The sequence below is a fragment of the Notechis scutatus genome, chromosome 12, assembly GCF_049901735.1.
Source record: "Notechis scutatus isolate UNSWTSFEM ecotype Mainland chromosome 12, rNotScu1.2, whole genome shotgun sequence".
Lineage (NCBI taxonomy): Eukaryota > Metazoa > Chordata > Lepidosauria > Squamata > Elapidae > Notechis > Notechis scutatus.
In genome coordinates this window covers 12,990,650-13,008,483 of record NC_142020.1, presented here as the reverse complement: position 1 = coordinate 13,008,483, position 17,834 = coordinate 12,990,650, and the positions used below count along the sequence as shown (strand labels likewise).

The 17,834-nt window shown below is 43.6% G+C and overlaps 2 protein-coding genes and 1 non-coding gene across 9 annotated transcripts in view; 1 reads left to right on the top strand and 2 right to left on the bottom strand.

Moving 5' to 3' along the window:
• EEF2K (eukaryotic elongation factor 2 kinase) overlaps positions 1–10,828 on the bottom strand; it is a 37,628-nt gene extending 26,800 nt beyond the window's left edge. For all 7 annotated transcript variants that reach the window (XM_087942157.1, XM_026689315.2, XM_087942159.1 and 4 more), the window contains exons 1-2: positions 10,712–10,828; positions 1,347–1,656 (exon numbers count right to left, since the gene is read on the bottom strand). In XM_087942157.1, coding sequence (XP_087798283.1) covers positions 1,347–1,592 — 246 coding nt within the window. In that variant the 5' untranslated portion in view covers positions 1,593–1,656; positions 10,712–10,828. The remainder of the gene's footprint in view (positions 1–1,346; positions 1,657–10,711) is intronic.
• A 1,285-nt stretch (positions 10,829–12,113) lies between these two features.
• TRNAL-UAG (transfer RNA leucine (anticodon UAG)) lies at positions 12,114–12,195 on the top strand. Its single transcript has one exon. It is a non-coding gene; the product is annotated as a tRNA-Leu (tRNA).
• A 1,960-nt stretch (positions 12,196–14,155) lies between these two features.
• LOC113431504 (putative short-chain dehydrogenase/reductase family 42E member 2) overlaps positions 14,156–17,834 on the bottom strand; it is a gene marked incomplete at its 5' end in the record, with an annotated part of 14,428 nt that continues 10,749 nt past the window's right edge. The window contains 4 exons of the mRNA XM_087942345.1: positions 14,156–14,910; positions 16,097–16,170; positions 16,446–16,509; positions 16,915–16,980. Of these exons, the coding sequence (XP_087798471.1) occupies positions 14,653–14,910; positions 16,097–16,170; positions 16,446–16,509; positions 16,915–16,980 (462 nt within the window). The remainder of the gene's footprint in view (positions 14,911–16,096; positions 16,171–16,445; positions 16,510–16,914; positions 16,981–17,834) is intronic.

The window sequence follows — 17,834 nt, the reverse complement described above, 5'->3', positions numbered from 1 at the left end:
AGTGAGCAGTTTCATGTGCAAAAGATTTCTAATTAAATCACCCAGAGGTTTGTTTGTTTTTTTTAAAAAAAAGACAGTTGAACTTTTTTCCCCCTATGCATGTACAATTATGTCATCCATCACAAGACACAAGTGATTCTGGATGGCGTACAAGCAAAAAAGTTTAAAACAACAAACATGTCAATTAGGCCAATGAAATGCAGAATAACAATCTTGGAAGGGACCTTGGAGGTCTTCTAGTCCAGCCCCCTGCTGGAGGAGGTGATCCTACATCATATCAGACAAATGATTGTCCAATCTCTTCTTTAAAATCTCCAGTGTTGGAACATCCAGAACTTCTGGTGGCAAGCCGTTCCACTGGTTAATTGTCCTCGCTGTTAGAAGTTTCTCCTTCATTCCAGGTTGCTTCTCTCTTTGATTCATTTCCAACCATTGCTTCTTGTCCGGCCCTCTGGGGCTTTGGAGAATAATTTGACCCCTCTTCTTTGTGGCACCCCTTAGATCCATGATGGCGAACCTATGGCACACATGCCACAGGTGGCATGCAGGCCCATTTGTGCCGGCATGCGAGCGACAGGCAAACTTACCTCATTGCGCATGCGTGCACTTCCCAGCTGATTTTTGGCTATTTGAGGCTTTTTTCGGCCTCCCAGAGGCTTGAAAAAAGCCTCTGCAGGTTTCTGCAGGCCGAATAATAGGCCCGTTTCATCACTTCCTGTATTTCCTCAAAATCTGGGAGGCCAAAAATCAGGTGGGAGGCGCAGTGCAGGTAAGGGGGTGGGGGGATTGCGCACGCATGCGCAGGGGGCGTGCATTGCCTTCTGGGTGCTGGCATGCCAGCGTGTGCTTGCACAATTTTTGGCACAGGAGCCCAAAAAGGTTAGCCACCACTGCCTTAGATATTGGAAGACTGCTATAATTCTTCAGACTTTGTAAGAAAGTCACTGCGTATGCTGGCCAAATAATAAACTATAGAGAACGCAAATTGGAACAGCACACTTGTCCAAAATTTAAGGGCAGCTACACTAAAGCAGAAAAATATCCAAATGATGCATATTGGCAGAGTTAGTGACATGCAGCCAAAGCGAACAAGAAAGCTCATTGCTGAAGAAAGAAAGAAAGAAAGAAAGAAAGAAAGAAAGAAAGAAAGAAAGAAAGAAAGAAAGAAAGAAAGAAAGAAAGAAAGAAAGAAAGAAAGAAAGAAAGAAAGAAAGAAAGAAAAAAAAAGAGGGAGGGAGGGAGGGAGGGAGGGAAGGAAGGAAGGAAGGAAGGAAGGAAGGAAGGAAGGAAGGAAGGAAGGAAGGAAGGAAGGACGAAAAAGCAATTACAAAGAGGCTAAAACTTACCCTAACATGGAAGGAATTCCTGGGAGAAGAGCTGGTGGAATAACTCTCATTTTTGACTAGGTTGCTGTAATAGTTATGAACTTTGTCCTTGGCTGCCTTGTTCAAAACGGGGTCATCTGTAATCGGGCAGATGTAATAATTCTCCTCCTCGTCGCTGTCCGCCTCGTGGCAATTCCCACAACCTGGTTTGGTTAACGAGGCGTTGTCCAGGTACTCCATGTGGAATATCAGGTCTTCGTCCGCCATATTGGGAGAATATGGACCTCCCTTGGTGGGTTGCTGGGGGAGCCAGTATTACAGGCTGGAGGAACTAGGCAAGGAAATCGAAGAGAGAAAAAATGAATGATCAGGATTGTGGGGGCAGAAACCAGAACTTGCTTGGGTTTGCAGGACAAAGTTATAAACCATGATTTAGTACAAGAAAGGAGAGCCGTCAGTTCTAACAATGCTGAGAGATGGATCAAGCATTCCACAGGACTCTAAAACAAGCCAAATGCAAAACAAAAGACTATGCTAGTTTGGATTCATGAGCTAATTCAGTTAATGTCTGGATTACAGGTGGTTTTACAACCATTCGCTTAGTTTGAAGTTACAATGGCATCGAAAAAAGTGACTTCATAACAAACTTCACAAGGAGCCATGGTGGCGCACTAGTTAGAATGCAGTATTGCAGGCTGACTCTGCCCATTGCCAGGAGTTCGATACCGACCAGCTCAAGGTTGACTCAGCCTTCTGTCCTTCCAAGGTGGGTAAAATTGTGATAACTTTTTCCGACCTTCTGATCAACTAGTGCCCCTTGCATTGAGGGTCCACTCAATATGCCAATCGCTTTATTGGAATCTGCAAAATTTCTATCCCTGAATTGCACAGACAGTGCTTTTGAGATAACCCAACTTTTGCCTCTGCTGTGCAAGAGGCATAATAACCCTTGGGCTCACGCGGAAAGCTACATTATGACTCTAAAACTGCCGTGAGCATCGTGGTGCAAGTCTGAACTTGCCATCTCCACCTCGGTGTCATGCACAACTGCAAGAGAAGTAAAATACCAACAGGCTCTACTAAACCAGCCGGTCTCGGCACGTTGGATAAACCAGACGCAATCAAAATCCAACAAAAAGAAGGACTAGTGGGGGACATGATAGCAGGGTTGCAATATTTGAGGGGCTGCCCCAAAGAAGAAGAGGGAATCAAGCTATTCTCCCAAAGCATCTGAAGCAAGAAGCAATGGATGGAAACTACTCAAGGAGAGAAGCAATCTGGAATTAAGGAGAAATTTGACAGGGAGGACAGTTAACCAGTGGAACAATTTGCCTTCAGAAGTTGTAGGTGCTTCATCACTGGAGGCTTTTAAGAAGAGATTGAGCAGCCATTTGTCTGAAATGGCATAGGGCTGTGATGGCGAACCTCTGGCATGTGTGGCACACAGAGCCTTCTCTGTGGGCATGCGTGTCGTTGCCAGGTGCTCTTCTGGTTTCTGGCTTACAGAACCTTCTCTGTGGGCATGTGCACTGACCAGCTAGTCTTCGTGGGCGCCAGACTGCCTGAAAACAGCCTCAAAATGGCTGAAAACAGCCTAAAAATGGCCCCAAAATGGCTGAAAACAGCCTAAAAACGGCCCCAAAATGGCTGAAAACACCCTGAAAATGGCCCCAAAATGGCTGAAAACATCCTGAAAACAGCCCCAAAATGGCTGAAAACAGCCTGAAACGGCCACAAAATGGCTGAAAACAGCCAAAAAACAGGCATGTGTGCCATGGCAAGCTGATCTTTGGGTTTCCAACATTCTGGCATGCGCACATGCATCCACGTTCCAGTTTGGGCACTCTGCCAGAAAGGTTCACAATCACTGGTATAGGGCCTCCTGCTTGAGCTGGGGGTTGGACTAGAAGACCTCCAAGGTCCCTTTCCACTCTATTATTCTGTTACTCTACTGGTAGTCCTTGACATATGACTACAATTGAGCCTGGAATTTATGTTGCTAAACGAGAAATTTATTAAGAGCGTTTGGCTCCATTTTACGATTTTTTTCTTGCCACTTTCGTTAAGTGAATCACTGTGGTTGTTAAATGAGCAACCTGGTTTGTTAAATGAATCTGGCTTCCCCTATGGACTTTGCTTGTCCAGGACGTCGCAAAGGGTGATCACATAATCACTTGCAACCATCATAAATACGAACCACTTGGCATCTGGACTTTCTGGCTTTTCTTTTGAAGACCTTTCGCTTCTCACGCGAGAAGCTTCTTCAGCTTCGACTTCCATTCCTCAGTCAGAACCGAGGAAGCTTCTTGGACGAGAAGTGAAACATCTTCAAAGAAAAACAACAGAAAGTGTCATGCCCCTGGTAGAGACCGATCTAAGGGAGAGGAGGAACAGCCGACAGGGAATGGAAGTATGGCTCTGGAGGTTGTGGAGGAGGCTGGGGAAGGGCAGAGGCCAGCAGAGCAGTTAGAGGAAGACCCAGGCCCCTCCCCTCTCCATCCTAGGGCACATGGGGAGGAGAGGATAAGGAAGATACTGGTCTGCTCAGGAGGAAAGGGCCTTGATCCTCTTCATGGGCTGCAGCTGTTACAACTGAATAAGAGGATGGACCTGCGTACCGGCAAACGCTGGAAACAAAGCGTGTAAATATCTCTAGTTTATAGTTCCTGAGTTTGGCATCCTTCCCAGCGTGGGTTATCTGTGGACATCCTCCAGCCCTTATCTTGCCTGGTTTGTGTTGCTTCTTTCCTTCTTCGTGTAACTGTGTGGGAGGTTTTTTTTGTCTTCCATCAAAGATATTCGGAGCTTGGAAGCAAAGTGAAGGAATAAAAGGGGCTTCACCTGTTTTCTGTGACTGTGTTTGGTTTTGTATCCCACCCTGGGTCATCACAGAAAGTCTGCTGAAAAAGCACCTTTGGGACAAGCATCCAAACGTAAATCACGTGACCATGTGGATGCTGCAATGGTCGTAAGTGTGAAAAATGACTGTCTCTTTTTTTCAGTGCCGTTGCAACAGTCACTAAATGAACTGTTGTAAGCCGAGAACTGCCTGTACTCTGCTTTCCCAGTCTTATCTCTGGGAGTAGCAAACGTTGGGCAGGGAGGGAGATGTGGCTACTGTGGGGAGGAACATGCTGTTCCTTTCTTGCTTAAGGAGATCCATGCGCTGGTGCCAAGTGGGCAGATTTTTCAAAGCAACGACTGGTTCTCTGCCAACGAAGATCCCTAGAAGCCAATCAGGCGAGGAGGCTGCAGCTTCCCTTCCCGGTGCCAAGAGACTAAAACAAAGAGCTCTTAATAAATCCGTTGGCCACAGGCACGGGGTTGAGCAGAGAAACCCTTTTCTATGTTGTTGTTGTTGTTTTTTAAATCCCTTTTATCTGTTGGGAGAGAAGTGCTCCTTTGCGAGAGAGGAACATTCCTTGCAAAAGAGAAGCCGGTTCAGAAACAATCATGGGGTTGTTTCCAGACAAGGGGATCGCTCGGTGGTCTACCTTTCCTTCTGCGTATTTCCTAGCATTCTGCATTCCCTTGGTGTGTGTGTGTGTGTAAAAGAAACACATCCTGTGATCTCCTAAACTTAAAATTACATTGTGTGTGTGTGTGTGTCTCTCTCTCTGTGTGTGTGTATATATGTGTCTGTCTGTCTGTGTGTGTGTGTCTGTGTGTATATATTTGTGTACACACATACATACACACACTAGCTGGATACCCGTTCTTTGCTACGAAACTATGTGGTCGGGCTTAGTTTTGGGGGAGGAAAATAAGGGGGAGAAATTCTGCCTCTGCCTACCAACATCCGTCAGTATTCATCTGGCTAGCGTCCTGTCAGTGTATGAGAGAGTTGAGGGCTGTTTGGAAAGTGAAACAGTATTTGCTGTGTGAGCAAGGAGCCTGGGCGTGGCTTAGCTCAGCTGTTGTATACTAAACCTGCTTGGTGCTGTGAAACTGAAACTGACACTCCTCTCCTCTGCTTGTGTTTTGCATTTGGAACAGATTTCTTTTCAGGTGGGGAGGGGGAGTAGAACTCCTTAGCATCAGAGCTTGTTAATAATAATATACGAAATACTAAAGCTCTAATGGTCATTTCGAAAAACCCCTTTCTTAGTGAGCACCTAGAAGCCAAGAAGAACAGACGTGCCAAATTTCAAGTTTGTAGGCTTTACGGTTCTGGAGATTTTGTGATGATGCGTGAGTGATATTTTGCTTTGATTGATTGATAGATAGATAGATAGATAGATAGATAGATAGATAGATAGATATAGATAAAATCACAACTATCACATATCCTTCACGCCACAAGGACTATCTATAGAAACTGATGCCAGGGTTCACCCAAAGATCAGACCGTCCCTTAATCACAGAGGGAATAAGGACAAATACACTTTGTCTATTTACTAAAGGTGTGAATCCAAGAATCTGACCTCCTTCGTTCTTCCTGTCTGATGCAAAAGGGCACTTTTAACAGCCTCATAGCTTTATCCTGCCTCCAACACCAGCTTGAGCCAAACAAATATGTTCATTCTGCCCTGAAATTAGCAATCAATTATTCAGCCCTTTTTACCAGGGCTTCCCTTTCTCTCATTTTTAAAATGTTCGTTGCGCTGGATTGTGCTGCAATGTAATTTTAGAGGCCCTATATAAATAGGAAGAAAGGAAGGAAGGAAGGAAGGAAGGAAGGAAGGAAGGAAGGAAGGAAGGAAGGAAGGAAGGAAGGAAGGAAAGAAAATTACTGTACTCCAAACCCTACTTTAGAAACAAACTATCTTCAACATAAAATCTTCCATATCCAAAGAATTTATGCAACAAACATTCTTAGGCAAGCTAAAACTTAAAGAAAACAATCTTGTTTCCTTCCTTCCTTCTTCTCTTCCTTCCTTCCTCTCTTCCTTCCCCTCCTTCTCTTCCTTTTTCTTTCTCTTCCTCCCTCCCTCCCTCTCTCCTCTTTCACTCTTTCTTTTTCCCTCTCTTTCCTTTCTCTCTCTTTCCTCCAAGCCTTGTGAAGCTATAAACCTTAGGAAACGTCAACACAGCTGAGCTGAGTGCTATTTTTGCTACACTAGAGATGAATTGCCACACATGCACACACTGGCTCCTGGTGTAGCCAAGAGGGTGGTTTACATAACAGTTTGCACCCGGAGCAACACATGTGGCTGGTTGCACACTGCTGACTTCGCTCCACCCCTCCCCAAGCCCTCCCATCATGCTGAAATCCAAGAAACACATGAGCTGATGCAAAGGCAGATCGTCGAGTACATCATCATTTGTGCAAAAATCACCATTTTTTGCTTCTTAAGAACCTTTCATTTTAACACATTATTTTCCAACCTTGGCTGCTTGAAGATGGCTAATGCAATCCTAAGTTGCAGCAATAGAGGGATACAATAGAGATCAAATGAGGTACTAATACCATTCTATAAAGCCTTAGTAAGACCACACCTAGAGTACTGCATTCAGTTTTGGTCACATTATAAAAAAAGATGTTGAGACTGTAGAGAAAGTACAGAGAAGAGCAACCAGGATAATTAGGGGACTGGAGGCTAAAACATATGAAGAACGGTTACAGAAACTGGGCCTGGCTAGTCTAGTGAAGAGAAGGACCAGGGGAGACAGGAGAGCAGTTTTCCAATATTTAAGGGGCTGCAACAGAGAGGAAGGGATCAAGCTATTTTCCAAAGCACCCAAAGGCCAGACAAGGAATAATGGATAGAAACTGAACAAGGAGAGATTCAACCTGGAAATAAGGAGAAATTTTCTGACAGTGAGAACAATCAACTAATGGAACAGAAGTTGCCTTTGGAAGTTGTGGGAGCACCATCACTGGAGACCTTCAAGAAGAGATTGGACTCCCATCTGTCAGATATGGTGTAGTGTCTCCCGCTTGGGCAGGGGGTTGGACTAGATGACCTACAAGGTCCCTTCCAACTCTGATTATTTATTAAATGGCTGGACTTCAACTCCCAGAATTCCCCAGCAAGCACAACTAGCTGAGAAATCGTGGGAATTAAATACCCATCCATCTTCAACCTAAGGTTAAGACATGGTGATCTATGATTTAAATTTGCATTTCCCAACTGGGTCTTTTTTTTTCCAGATTTACAGACCACTTCCCAGAATCCCCTGCAATGCTGACTAGAGAATTATGGGAGTCAAAGTCCCTATATCTTCAAGTCCCCACAAGCTTGGAAAATGGAGGGGAACTTCTTAATTTACACTCTACTTTGCCAGAACTGGGCATGGCCAAATACAACCAATACTGCATGTTTTTAGGATCAACTATAGAAAAAAAAAATTCTGACAAATGTTTTCCAGCACATTGGATTGTATTTTTTCCAGGTGAAACTTAAGTTCTGAAGAATAGCACAACTTGAGAATCAGTTAGGGAGTGGGGCATTTCTCCATAGTTTAAAATTACGCAGATCACAAGTTACGTTCTCTAAAGACGTTGTCTCAACTTGCTTTCAAATAGGCAATTTAATTCAGGTTTATTTAAGAACAAACCCATAATTCACATACTCACCCTCTCTTCTGGCACCCTTGCACAAGTGGGGTTACTGCTTACAGTAAAAATAAATTGAATTCAAAATTTAATTTAACAGGAAGGGTGCTCAGCTCATCCCATTGAAGGGTGTTTTCTGATGTGTCAAAATAATAACTCCTTGCCTGAAGCACTTTCAGATAAAAGTGGTTTCGCGCAGCCAACAAACCTGCTTTCTAACAAATTATTGCAACTTATTTAAATAGCACTGCCAATAGAAAGAAGCTGTATAATTCACACACAGCACAGACTTAAATAACAGGGTATCTGTACGTGAATTGGAGCATGCAGCTTGGGTCAATAAAGATAAAGATCCATCTGGAACAACAGACCTGAAGGCTAGGATAACAAAAAAGTGAATTTTGCAAGAAATTCTCAAGACTACTGAAGACTATTCAAGAGTGTTTTAAACTGGTACAAAAATAAGACTACTGTGAGATATTAAGATGTGTTTTTACAGTTGTACACTACATTCTCAAGACTATTTGTTGTCTTTTACATTGGGTGTAAGACTGAGAGATATTAAGAATTGTTTTTCGGGTTGTATGTCAAATTCTCAAGACTATTTCAGAATCTTTTACACCGTGTGTAAAAATAAGACTACTGGGAGGTATTAAGAATTGTTTTTATGGTTGTATGTCAAGACTATTTAAGAGTCTTTTGCATGGGTATAAAAGTAGATATTCAGATTTGTTTTAAGAGCTGTACATAATCAGAAATTATAGTTTTGACAGTGGAGTGGCCACATAAATCTTTAAATAAATAAGCAAAGGTTTATGGCATCACAGCTGTTTTGATCCAAGAGGCCTGAAAAGGACCTGACAAGCAACACAATTCTGCTTTTTTCTCTCCTCAGAATACAACAGGCATAACTAACAACGCACACTGAATCATACACTGTTGGATAGGGAGCTCAAGTAAGCGATCCCAGCTGCACAGAAGAGATGCAAAGAGAGAAACTGGCCAGAAACGAACCATTTTTTCCTAAATGGCTAAATTATCATGCCTGAAATTGATAACTTGGGTTTTTTTAAATGGCAATCACTGGTAAAAAGATGGCAATCACTTGGCCCGTAAATATCCAGCTGTATATAGAACTTTCTTTCAATAAATTGAGTCTGAAGTCACCTCCGTTTAAAAGCCTGGTTTCCAAGCCCATGTTCACATCATCATATCTTACTCCAGACTCTCACAATGCCAAATCAAAGCTTCAGCAAAGGGCCTCCTCCCAAGCCCAGATGGTTTGAGGTTCCTAGGCTCCAGTCAGCATCCCTTTTTCCATGTAGGCTGGGAATGATGGGAGCAGGAGTGTTTCCAAGCTAAAGCCTATTTTCTCAACAGAATACCCTATGGCACCAGACTTGAGATTCTAGGTGTAGACAACCTGAACTACACTGGCTAAGATTGGACTTAAGCATAGTACATAAAATTATCTGCTACAATGTCCTACCAGTCAATGACTACTCCAGCTTCAACCGCAACAACACAAGAGCACACAACAGATACAAACTCAATGTAAACTGCTCCAAACTCGAATGCAGAAAGTATGACTTCAGCAACTGGGTGCTGGTTGCCTGGAATGCACTACCTGACTCTGTTGTTACATCCTCAAACCCCCAAAACTTTTAACCTTAAACTATCCACTATTGACCCCACCCCATTCCTAAGAGATCCGTAAGGGGCGTGTATAAGTGCTCCATCGTGCCTACTGTCCCTGTTCTACTGTCCCCATTTATTCGTACCTATTTCCTGTATTCTTACTATGTTTATACTTATTCCTATTATCTTGTAAGCGATTGACAAATCAAATAAATAAATAAAATAAAAAATAAAAGAAGGAAGGAAAGAAGGAAGGGGGAAGGAAGGAAGGAAGGAGAGAAAAGAATGGAGGGAGGAGAGAAAGGGAGAGAATACCCATTCCGAAGAAGTCTGTAAGAGGCGTGCATTAAGTGCACCATTCTGCCTACACCGTCCCTGTTCTACTGTCCCTATTTATTCGAACCTATTTCCTGTATTCTCACTCCTGTTTATTCTTATTTCTATTATCTTGTAAGCATTTGATAAATCAAATCGATTAAAATAAATAAATAAAGCTACTTTGAATCTCTTTCCCCCACTTTTGTATTTTCTTTTCCATGCAACACAGTAACACAACCCTTGCGAGGGAAGGGGGGGGTTTCCTCTTTTTTTAAATGCTGCAATCACTCCTGTACCCCACTCCTCCAAGAAAATCTCCCAGGGCGCCCCTCCCCCCCCAAGCAGGAAGATAAGACTTCTGCAACCAAGTTAGGGGTGACAAAAGCTGTTCTTCCTCCCAGGGCAAAAAGTCCTGAATGCTGACCTAAAGTAACTGACACCTCCCCCCTTCCTCTCACCCCTCCCCAAAGGTCTCCCCCCTTCCTCTCTCTCTCTCTCTCTCCACACACACACACACACACACACCTCCCACCCAATTTCAGAGGGGAAAAAACGGAATTCAAAATATAGCAGGCCGGGAGGGGCGCCCGCTGGCTTCCTGACCCTCCCTGGGCAATCCTACAGGGAGGTTTTTTTTGCAAAGATAGGGGGGGGGCTGCATTCCCACGACCCCCTTCCTTTCCCCCTGCAAAAGCATGCGGGGGGGGGAGGTGCATTCCCACGACCCTCCTCACATCCAGACACAGTTTCCACCCGTTCCTGCCCTTCCCCCGGGATGGGAAAGCCGCCCACCCGGGGCGATTGGGGGAACCCCCCAGGCTGCACCCCCCAGGTCGTGGGAACGCCACTCACAGACACCCCCCTCCCCGCTTTGCAAAGAGCCTGCACGCCCGGGGGTGGGGGTGGGGGTGGGGGGTGTTATTCGGCTTACCTGGGCCCGAAGGTGGAAGGCGGGGGTGAAAGGGGAGGAAGCCGGTTGCAAAAGCCCCCGCAACGGCGCTTAGAGAAAGCGGCCAGCCCCGCGCCCGACGCCTCTCTCGCCTTCCCCGGGGAGTGGAGCTCGCGTGTGCCCAGCTAGCCAGGAAGGAACGGCCCATTGCAAGGCGGGGCTCCGGGCAAAAGCCACCCCCCCACACACACACCTCCGCTTGCAAAAGGCTGCAAGGGGACCCGCCTTCCAGCAATGCAAGTTTTCCCCTGTTGCATTCCCACGACTTGCGTGTCCCACCCAGCTGGGCCTTTCTTTATCAAAGGCTTGCTTGCTTGCTTTCTCTCTCTCTTTCTCTCTCCTTCCTCCCCTCCCTCTTTCCTTCTTTCTTCCCTTCCTTCCTTCCCTTCCTCTCTCTCTCAATTTCATTCCTTCTTTCTTCCTTCCTTTCCTCCCTCCCTCTTTCTTTCCTTCTTTCCTTCTTCCCTCTCCTTTCCCTCTCCTTCCTTCTTTCCTCCCTCCCTCCCTCTCTCTTTCTTTCCTTCTTTCCTTCTTCCCTCTCCTTTCCCTCTCCTTCCTTCTTTCCTCCCCCCTCTCTCTTTCTTTCCTTCTTTCCTCCTCCCTCTTTCCTTCCTTTCCTTCTTATTTTTCTTCCTCCCGTTCCTTCTTTTTCTTTCTTCCTCCTTCCTCTTTCCTTCCTTCCTTCCCTCCCTCCGTCCCTTCTTCTTCCTTTCTTCCTTCTTCCTTCTTTTCCTAAATTTTTTTGCAAGAGCCAAAGCCAGGAAAAAGACCTATTCAAATGAAAAAAAAAATCTCTTCAATGCAAGCGCTTTCCAATTTCAGTTTCAAAACCCGAAAGGCAGGGAATCCTCGACTTACGGCTATAAGCTTGCAAAAAAAAAATGAGAATTTTTTTTTTAAAAAACAAGACGAATGAATCCGGAGATGGGGCGGGGGGGGGAAAAGCTGGAGCGCAGCGACCTCTGGTGTCCAGTGCGCGCAATAGCAACCCTACCAAGGGAATCCACGTTGCTCGTTTTCAACGTGGGAAGGGGGGAGGAGACGCGTGGATTTCTCTCTCGTGGCGTGATCACTGCCCCGACGTGGCCTTTTCCCCTGCAAAAATAATATTTGGGAAGGGGGGAAGCCTTTGCAACGCTAATGCAAAAAGATACACTGTAAAAAATAAATAGCGAGTATATATATATATTTATTTATTTATTTTAAGCATTGCTGGGAGGAAACGATGAAAAAACAAAATGCTCCGAGTCGGAAGATAATTTTGCAACAATGAAAAAAAAAGGGGAGGGGGAGCCACTTTTAATGATTTTTTTTCTGCAAAAGGAGGCGACGGCTGCCTTTTCGCGGTCTTGATCTGCTATTCAGAGTTCCTATTACACCAAGTGGTAGCGTGGCCGAGTGGTCTAAGGCGCTGGATTTAGGCTCCAGTCATTTCGATGGCGTGGGTTCGAATCCCACCGCTGCCAACAGAATTTTTTTTTTTTTGCAAGTGGGGCCAGGAAAGCCAAAGGAAAAATTCGGTTATTTTGCAAGCTGTAAATGGGTTGGTAGGAAAGGGAAAATATTGTTTAAAATGTATTATTTTTGCAAAACAGGAAAAGGGGAGAAGGAGGGAAGGGGGTGAAGATATGAATCAAAGGAGAATAAATCTTAGGGCAAGAAGGGAGTTATTAAAACCAAGAAGGATAATAAATGAATATTCCTATTAAATAAGCAAAATATAGAAAGATTATATATTGTCTACGTAATATTATATATTTATAATATTAATTTTAGATAGACAAATATACATAATATAAATACTATAAGACTAAATATCATTCATATTGTATTATATATTAATATATATGATATATATTACATAATTTATATATGTATATTACATACTTATCTAAATATATTTAATAAAGATTACATATGGTCTATGCAGTATTGTGTGTGTGTGTGTGTGTGTGTATATGAAGCCTGATGATGGCAGATGAGATTCAGCCGAAATGTTGCTACAACTTTAAAAGCACAACTATAATGACGTGGGAAAATACCCGAACAAAGCAAAATATATAAAATACTATATAATATATGCATAATTAATATATATATATATATATATATATATATATATATATATATATATATATATATATATATATATATATATATATATATATATATAAATATATTATATATATATATCTATATATATCTATAAATCTATATATCTATATCTATCTATATAAATGATATTTATATATAAATATATGACATATTATATATTATGTGTATTTAAATATAAATAAATATATGTATCTCATCTGATATATTTATCCAACTACATAAATTAGCAAAATAATTACACTTTCCCTTATTTATGAATTATTCTAATTTACATATTCATTATTCTATTTGTAAATTAAATCTTATTTATCTCTTGAATAAGTGATTCTTTTTACTTCATTTTATTTCCATTATTATTATTACTATTATTATTATTATTATTATTATTATTATTATTATTATTATTATTATTATTATTATTATTATTATTATTATTATTATTATCTAACTACACCACTGTTATATATTTTTTCCCAAAGGGAAGATGCTCATTCCAGAAATTTTTTGCGTTTCAGCTGGGAAAGTTTAAACTAAACATTGGCGGTTTTATGGACACCCTTTTGATGTTGGAGATGGCACCTGGGCAACCAACCCCCTGCTCCTCTGTGCCCAAGATTGTTGTGGTTCGTCAGCAGCTGGTGCAGACGGCAGCGGAATTGGAGAGTGGGGAAGAATGGGGACCCAGTCCGGGAGTCTGGGGAGGACTCGGACGAGGGTCCTGCATCCGATGCAGAGATGGGGGCCAGGACCATCTGGGAGTGGGGTGCTGCCTCCAGACCCTCTGGAGTCTGGCAGCAGCAAGGCTGAGGAACAAGGGGAGCCTGTTCCCAGTGCGCATGTGCACAGAGCTGCTAGAAGGTGAGAGCAGCTGAAACAAAAGGGATGACTCGGGAGTAAGGCTGGGAGGTGATTGCCCCTACCATAAGGGATAAAGGACAGGCCAAGATGACGAAACCTTTGCAGGAAGCAAAGTAATTTGATCGATTCAGAGTCATTCTTGAAGCTCTTTGTGCTTTGGTTGGGTTTTTGTCTAGTTAATTTGATACTTCTGTTATTGGCAGAATTGAAAGGTGTGTGCTTATCTCGGGGGACTGTTTGAAATTAATTCCGGCTGGGAATGAAAACAATTCCCAGCATTGCAATAAAATAAGTCTTGTTTTTAAAATAAGAGTATGCATAGTTACGGTCTAGGAAGCCTTGATCAGAACAAAGATGCTCTCTGGACCCCATAAATGAACCCCATGAATTTGGGGGGAATATCTGGACACCTGCCGCCCCCCCCCCCCCTCACTCAAAAAGACACTGTTGGTCTTTTCTTCCAGATGCTTTAATTTTTAGCGCCTCGGCATGGTTGACCTGAACATTAACCAGATGGAGGGTGCACACAGGCACAAAAGTGTCCACGGAGGTCCTTCACCCTCCACATCATCCTTCAAGGCTCCATCTTCAGAAAGAGACACTGGCCTTGATCCTTCTGGGTGGCTCCTACAGCAGCCAGGTGTGGGGGGGTGGAGGTGGGGGCTAAAGCATCCCTCTTTTGGGCTTTCATTTTTCTTCCTCATGCCTCCGTGCAAAACCTCTGGAAGGATCTCAAGGGACTTCCAGAGAAGACGCCGGTGTTCAACGTTGCTGTCGCTGCACTTGGTTGACCTGTCCGTTCACCTTTTGGGTTTCGGAACAATCGTTCTTGGGGCCTCTTCATCCTACCTGTTTGGCCTGCAAGTTGGGGGACCATTCCAAAGCCCATGTGCCTCACACACTCCCCATCCCCACGGCTAAGGGTCTGGCAGGCAAGCAATGCCCCCGCCTTACAGAAGATGCCGATATTTTCTCCAGGAATCTAGCAGGAAATCTCGGACTTGGGTAAATTTCATGGTCAGCGCAACCAGCCCCGTGAGGAGGACTAATAGTAAAAGGCATTTTTGTAAGAAAAAACTCCTCGGCCGGGGTCCCTTTTTCAAAAAATGATCCACGCAGTCGGCCAGTGAGTACTTTTTCGGGATGTAGCCAAGCTGGGCCTGAGCTTTATCAATTTTGAAGGTGTGTGTGACATACATATTGTGTACCTGTAAATGGGAAAGAAAGAAATTTATGTAAACCCACCTTTATCGGATTATAAAACCAGGCTTTTTAAAACAGGGGTGGGATTCTACCGGTTTGGACCGGTTCTATAGAACCGGTTGTTATGATTCTGTGCAGTTCGGAGAACTGGCAAATCGTGCCCCTGGCTGGCCCTGCCCTCCTCCGCCCGCCCATCCCCTCCGCGCCCAGTCAGTCCTTATTGTGCATGCGCAACATAGTACTCATGCCCGACATCGCTGTGTTCTACCCTGCCCAGTCACTCCTTAAGGTATGTCTTTTTTTCCCCCCTCCCGACGATCAGCTGTGCTGGGATCGCCCTCCCTGTCTTACTGCTTCACCCAGGAGGCTTCCTTGAAGCCCAAGAAGGCAAAGAATGGAGGGGGGGCACAGCACCCATTTCCGCGCTCCATATTGTGCCTTCCTGGGCCCCAGGGAAACTTCCCAGGAGCAAAAACACCCCCCAGGAGGCTTCTCTGAGGCCCGGAAGGCCCCAAAACGGAGCATGGGGGGGTGCTGCGGGGCCCCACCTGGCTCCGTGTTTTTTTCTTCCGGAGCCCCAAGGAAGCCTTCTGGGAGCAAAAATGCCCCCCGTGAGGCTTCCTTCAGGCCCAGAAGGCCCAAAAATTGGGGGGGGGGGTGTTTACTGCAAAAAAACCAGCCACACCCACCCACTCACATGACCATGTCCACCTAGCCACACCCACAGAACCGGTTGTTAAAAAATTTGAATCCCACCCCTGCTTTAAAACCCCTCTTCCTCCAAACCTTAAAACCTGGCTTAAAATCTGTCTGATATTTGCTTTGGTGATGTTGGGAAGGATTTGTCGGCAGGGTCTCTGCATTTCCCAAAATTAACCGTTGCATTATAGTCCACTGCCCAGATTGAGGTAAAAGAATTGAGTGGCTTAGAAGCTGAACAAACAAACAAACATTGGGTAGAACAGAGCCTACAGTTACAAAGCATTGCATGCAGGCATAGGAAACCGCTGGGGGGAAAAAATCGATCGTAGTCTCAGTGGTCTATCTGTAAAATGGGCAGATCGGATAATCTGAGGCCCTTCCTTAAGGGGACACCAAGGTCAAAGGTTGGCAAACGGTTGGAACGAAAGCAGTTTCCCGCCACCAAGGAGCCCCTTTGCCCTCCCCCCCAATTGCTCAAGGATGTCTTACTTCATGTCTGGTGATTAGGGGTGTGATTTCCACGAGGGGGAGCAACAGATTTTGTACTTTTTCCACGACGACAGCTGTGGAAGAGAAAATACAGCTTCTGCGGTTACAGGTTTAACAGGAAGCAAAACGTGTATCCAGCCTCCATCTTAGAAACCTCTCTCTCATCTCGGTCTTACGTACTGTGGGGGTGGGGTGGACCCTATTTTCTAAGAAAAATAATAATAAAGGACCAACTTGAAAATCTGAAAGAGGTTCATCAGGGTGAAGAACTGGCTGCGGTTTTTGGGGTGCATAGCGCTTCAAACCCAGTAAGAAACCAGCATCAAGCCAATTATTGGAGACTGTTTACCTGTTAGATGAACCAGAAGAACAGGAATATGGACCCATGGTTTCTGGTAGCCCAGTCTTTCAAACTGAAAATAAAGGAGAAGGTGATTGACAAGGACAATTCTTTACTCCAGGGGTTTCCAAACTTGGTAACTAAGACTTGTAGACTTCAATTCCCAGAATTCCCCAGCTGGCTGGGGGATTAAAGGAGATGAAGTCCACAAGTCTTAAAGCTAGCAAGAATGGACACCCCTGGTCTAAAGGTGCAAGATCTGGCTGGGGAATTCTGGGAAATGAAGTCCACAAGTCTTGAAGTTGCCAACAGAGTCAACAGAGCCAAAATGTAGAAGAAGACAAATGCACAATGAAGGAATACCAGCTGGTCAAGGAGGTCCAAGGATTGACTTTTAGGACCCTCACCTGTCTTTCTCCATCATCTGGGGCAGCAATTAAACCACTTACAGACATCAATTTACAGATCTAAGACTCACCAAGGGTGAGAGCCATTCAAACAGGTTGACCTCTTCCCCGTCGTTGATAAAGTACGCCTGGCCACCCTAAGAAGGACATCAGGGAGGGAAGTGACTTTGAAATCCCAGCAATGCTTCCACACAGTTACAAACATAGACATATTTTTAAAATCTCTTTTACTGTTTTAATGCTTTTGACTGTTTATTGCTTTAAAAATTTTTTAATTTTAATTGTAAGTTTTGAATTGTGAGCTGCGCAAGAGTTGTTTGCTGAGATGGGTAACTATAGAAATCAGATAGATAGATAGATAGATAGATAGATAGATAGATAGATAGATAGATAGATAGATAGATAGATAGATAGATAGATAGATAGATAGACAGATGATAGAGAGATGGACGAATGGAGAGAGAGATAGAGATAGACATGATAGATGATAGATAAATGATAATGAGAGATAGATAGATAAATTATGATGTAGATAGACAGACAGACAGACATAGAGAGATGGATAGATGGATGGATATATATGATAGAGATATATATGATATAGATATGATAGATGATAGATAAATGATAACTAGATCGATAGATCGATAGAGATAGAGATAGATAGAGATAGAGATAGAGATAGAGATAGAGATAGAGATAGATAGAGATAGAGATAGAGATAGAGATAGAGAAAGAGATAGATGGACGGACGGATGGATGATAGATAGAGACATGACCTAGATGATAAATAAATTATAATGAGAGATAGATAGATAGATAGATAGATAGATAGATAGATAGATAGATAGATAGATAGATAGATAGATACAGATGGATGAATGGATAGCTGAATAGATAGACAGGAGACAGAGGGGTAGATGGACAGGGGTAAAATAGATGATGAGAGAGAGAGACAAATTCAATAAATAAAAAAATTTAACCTTTTGTT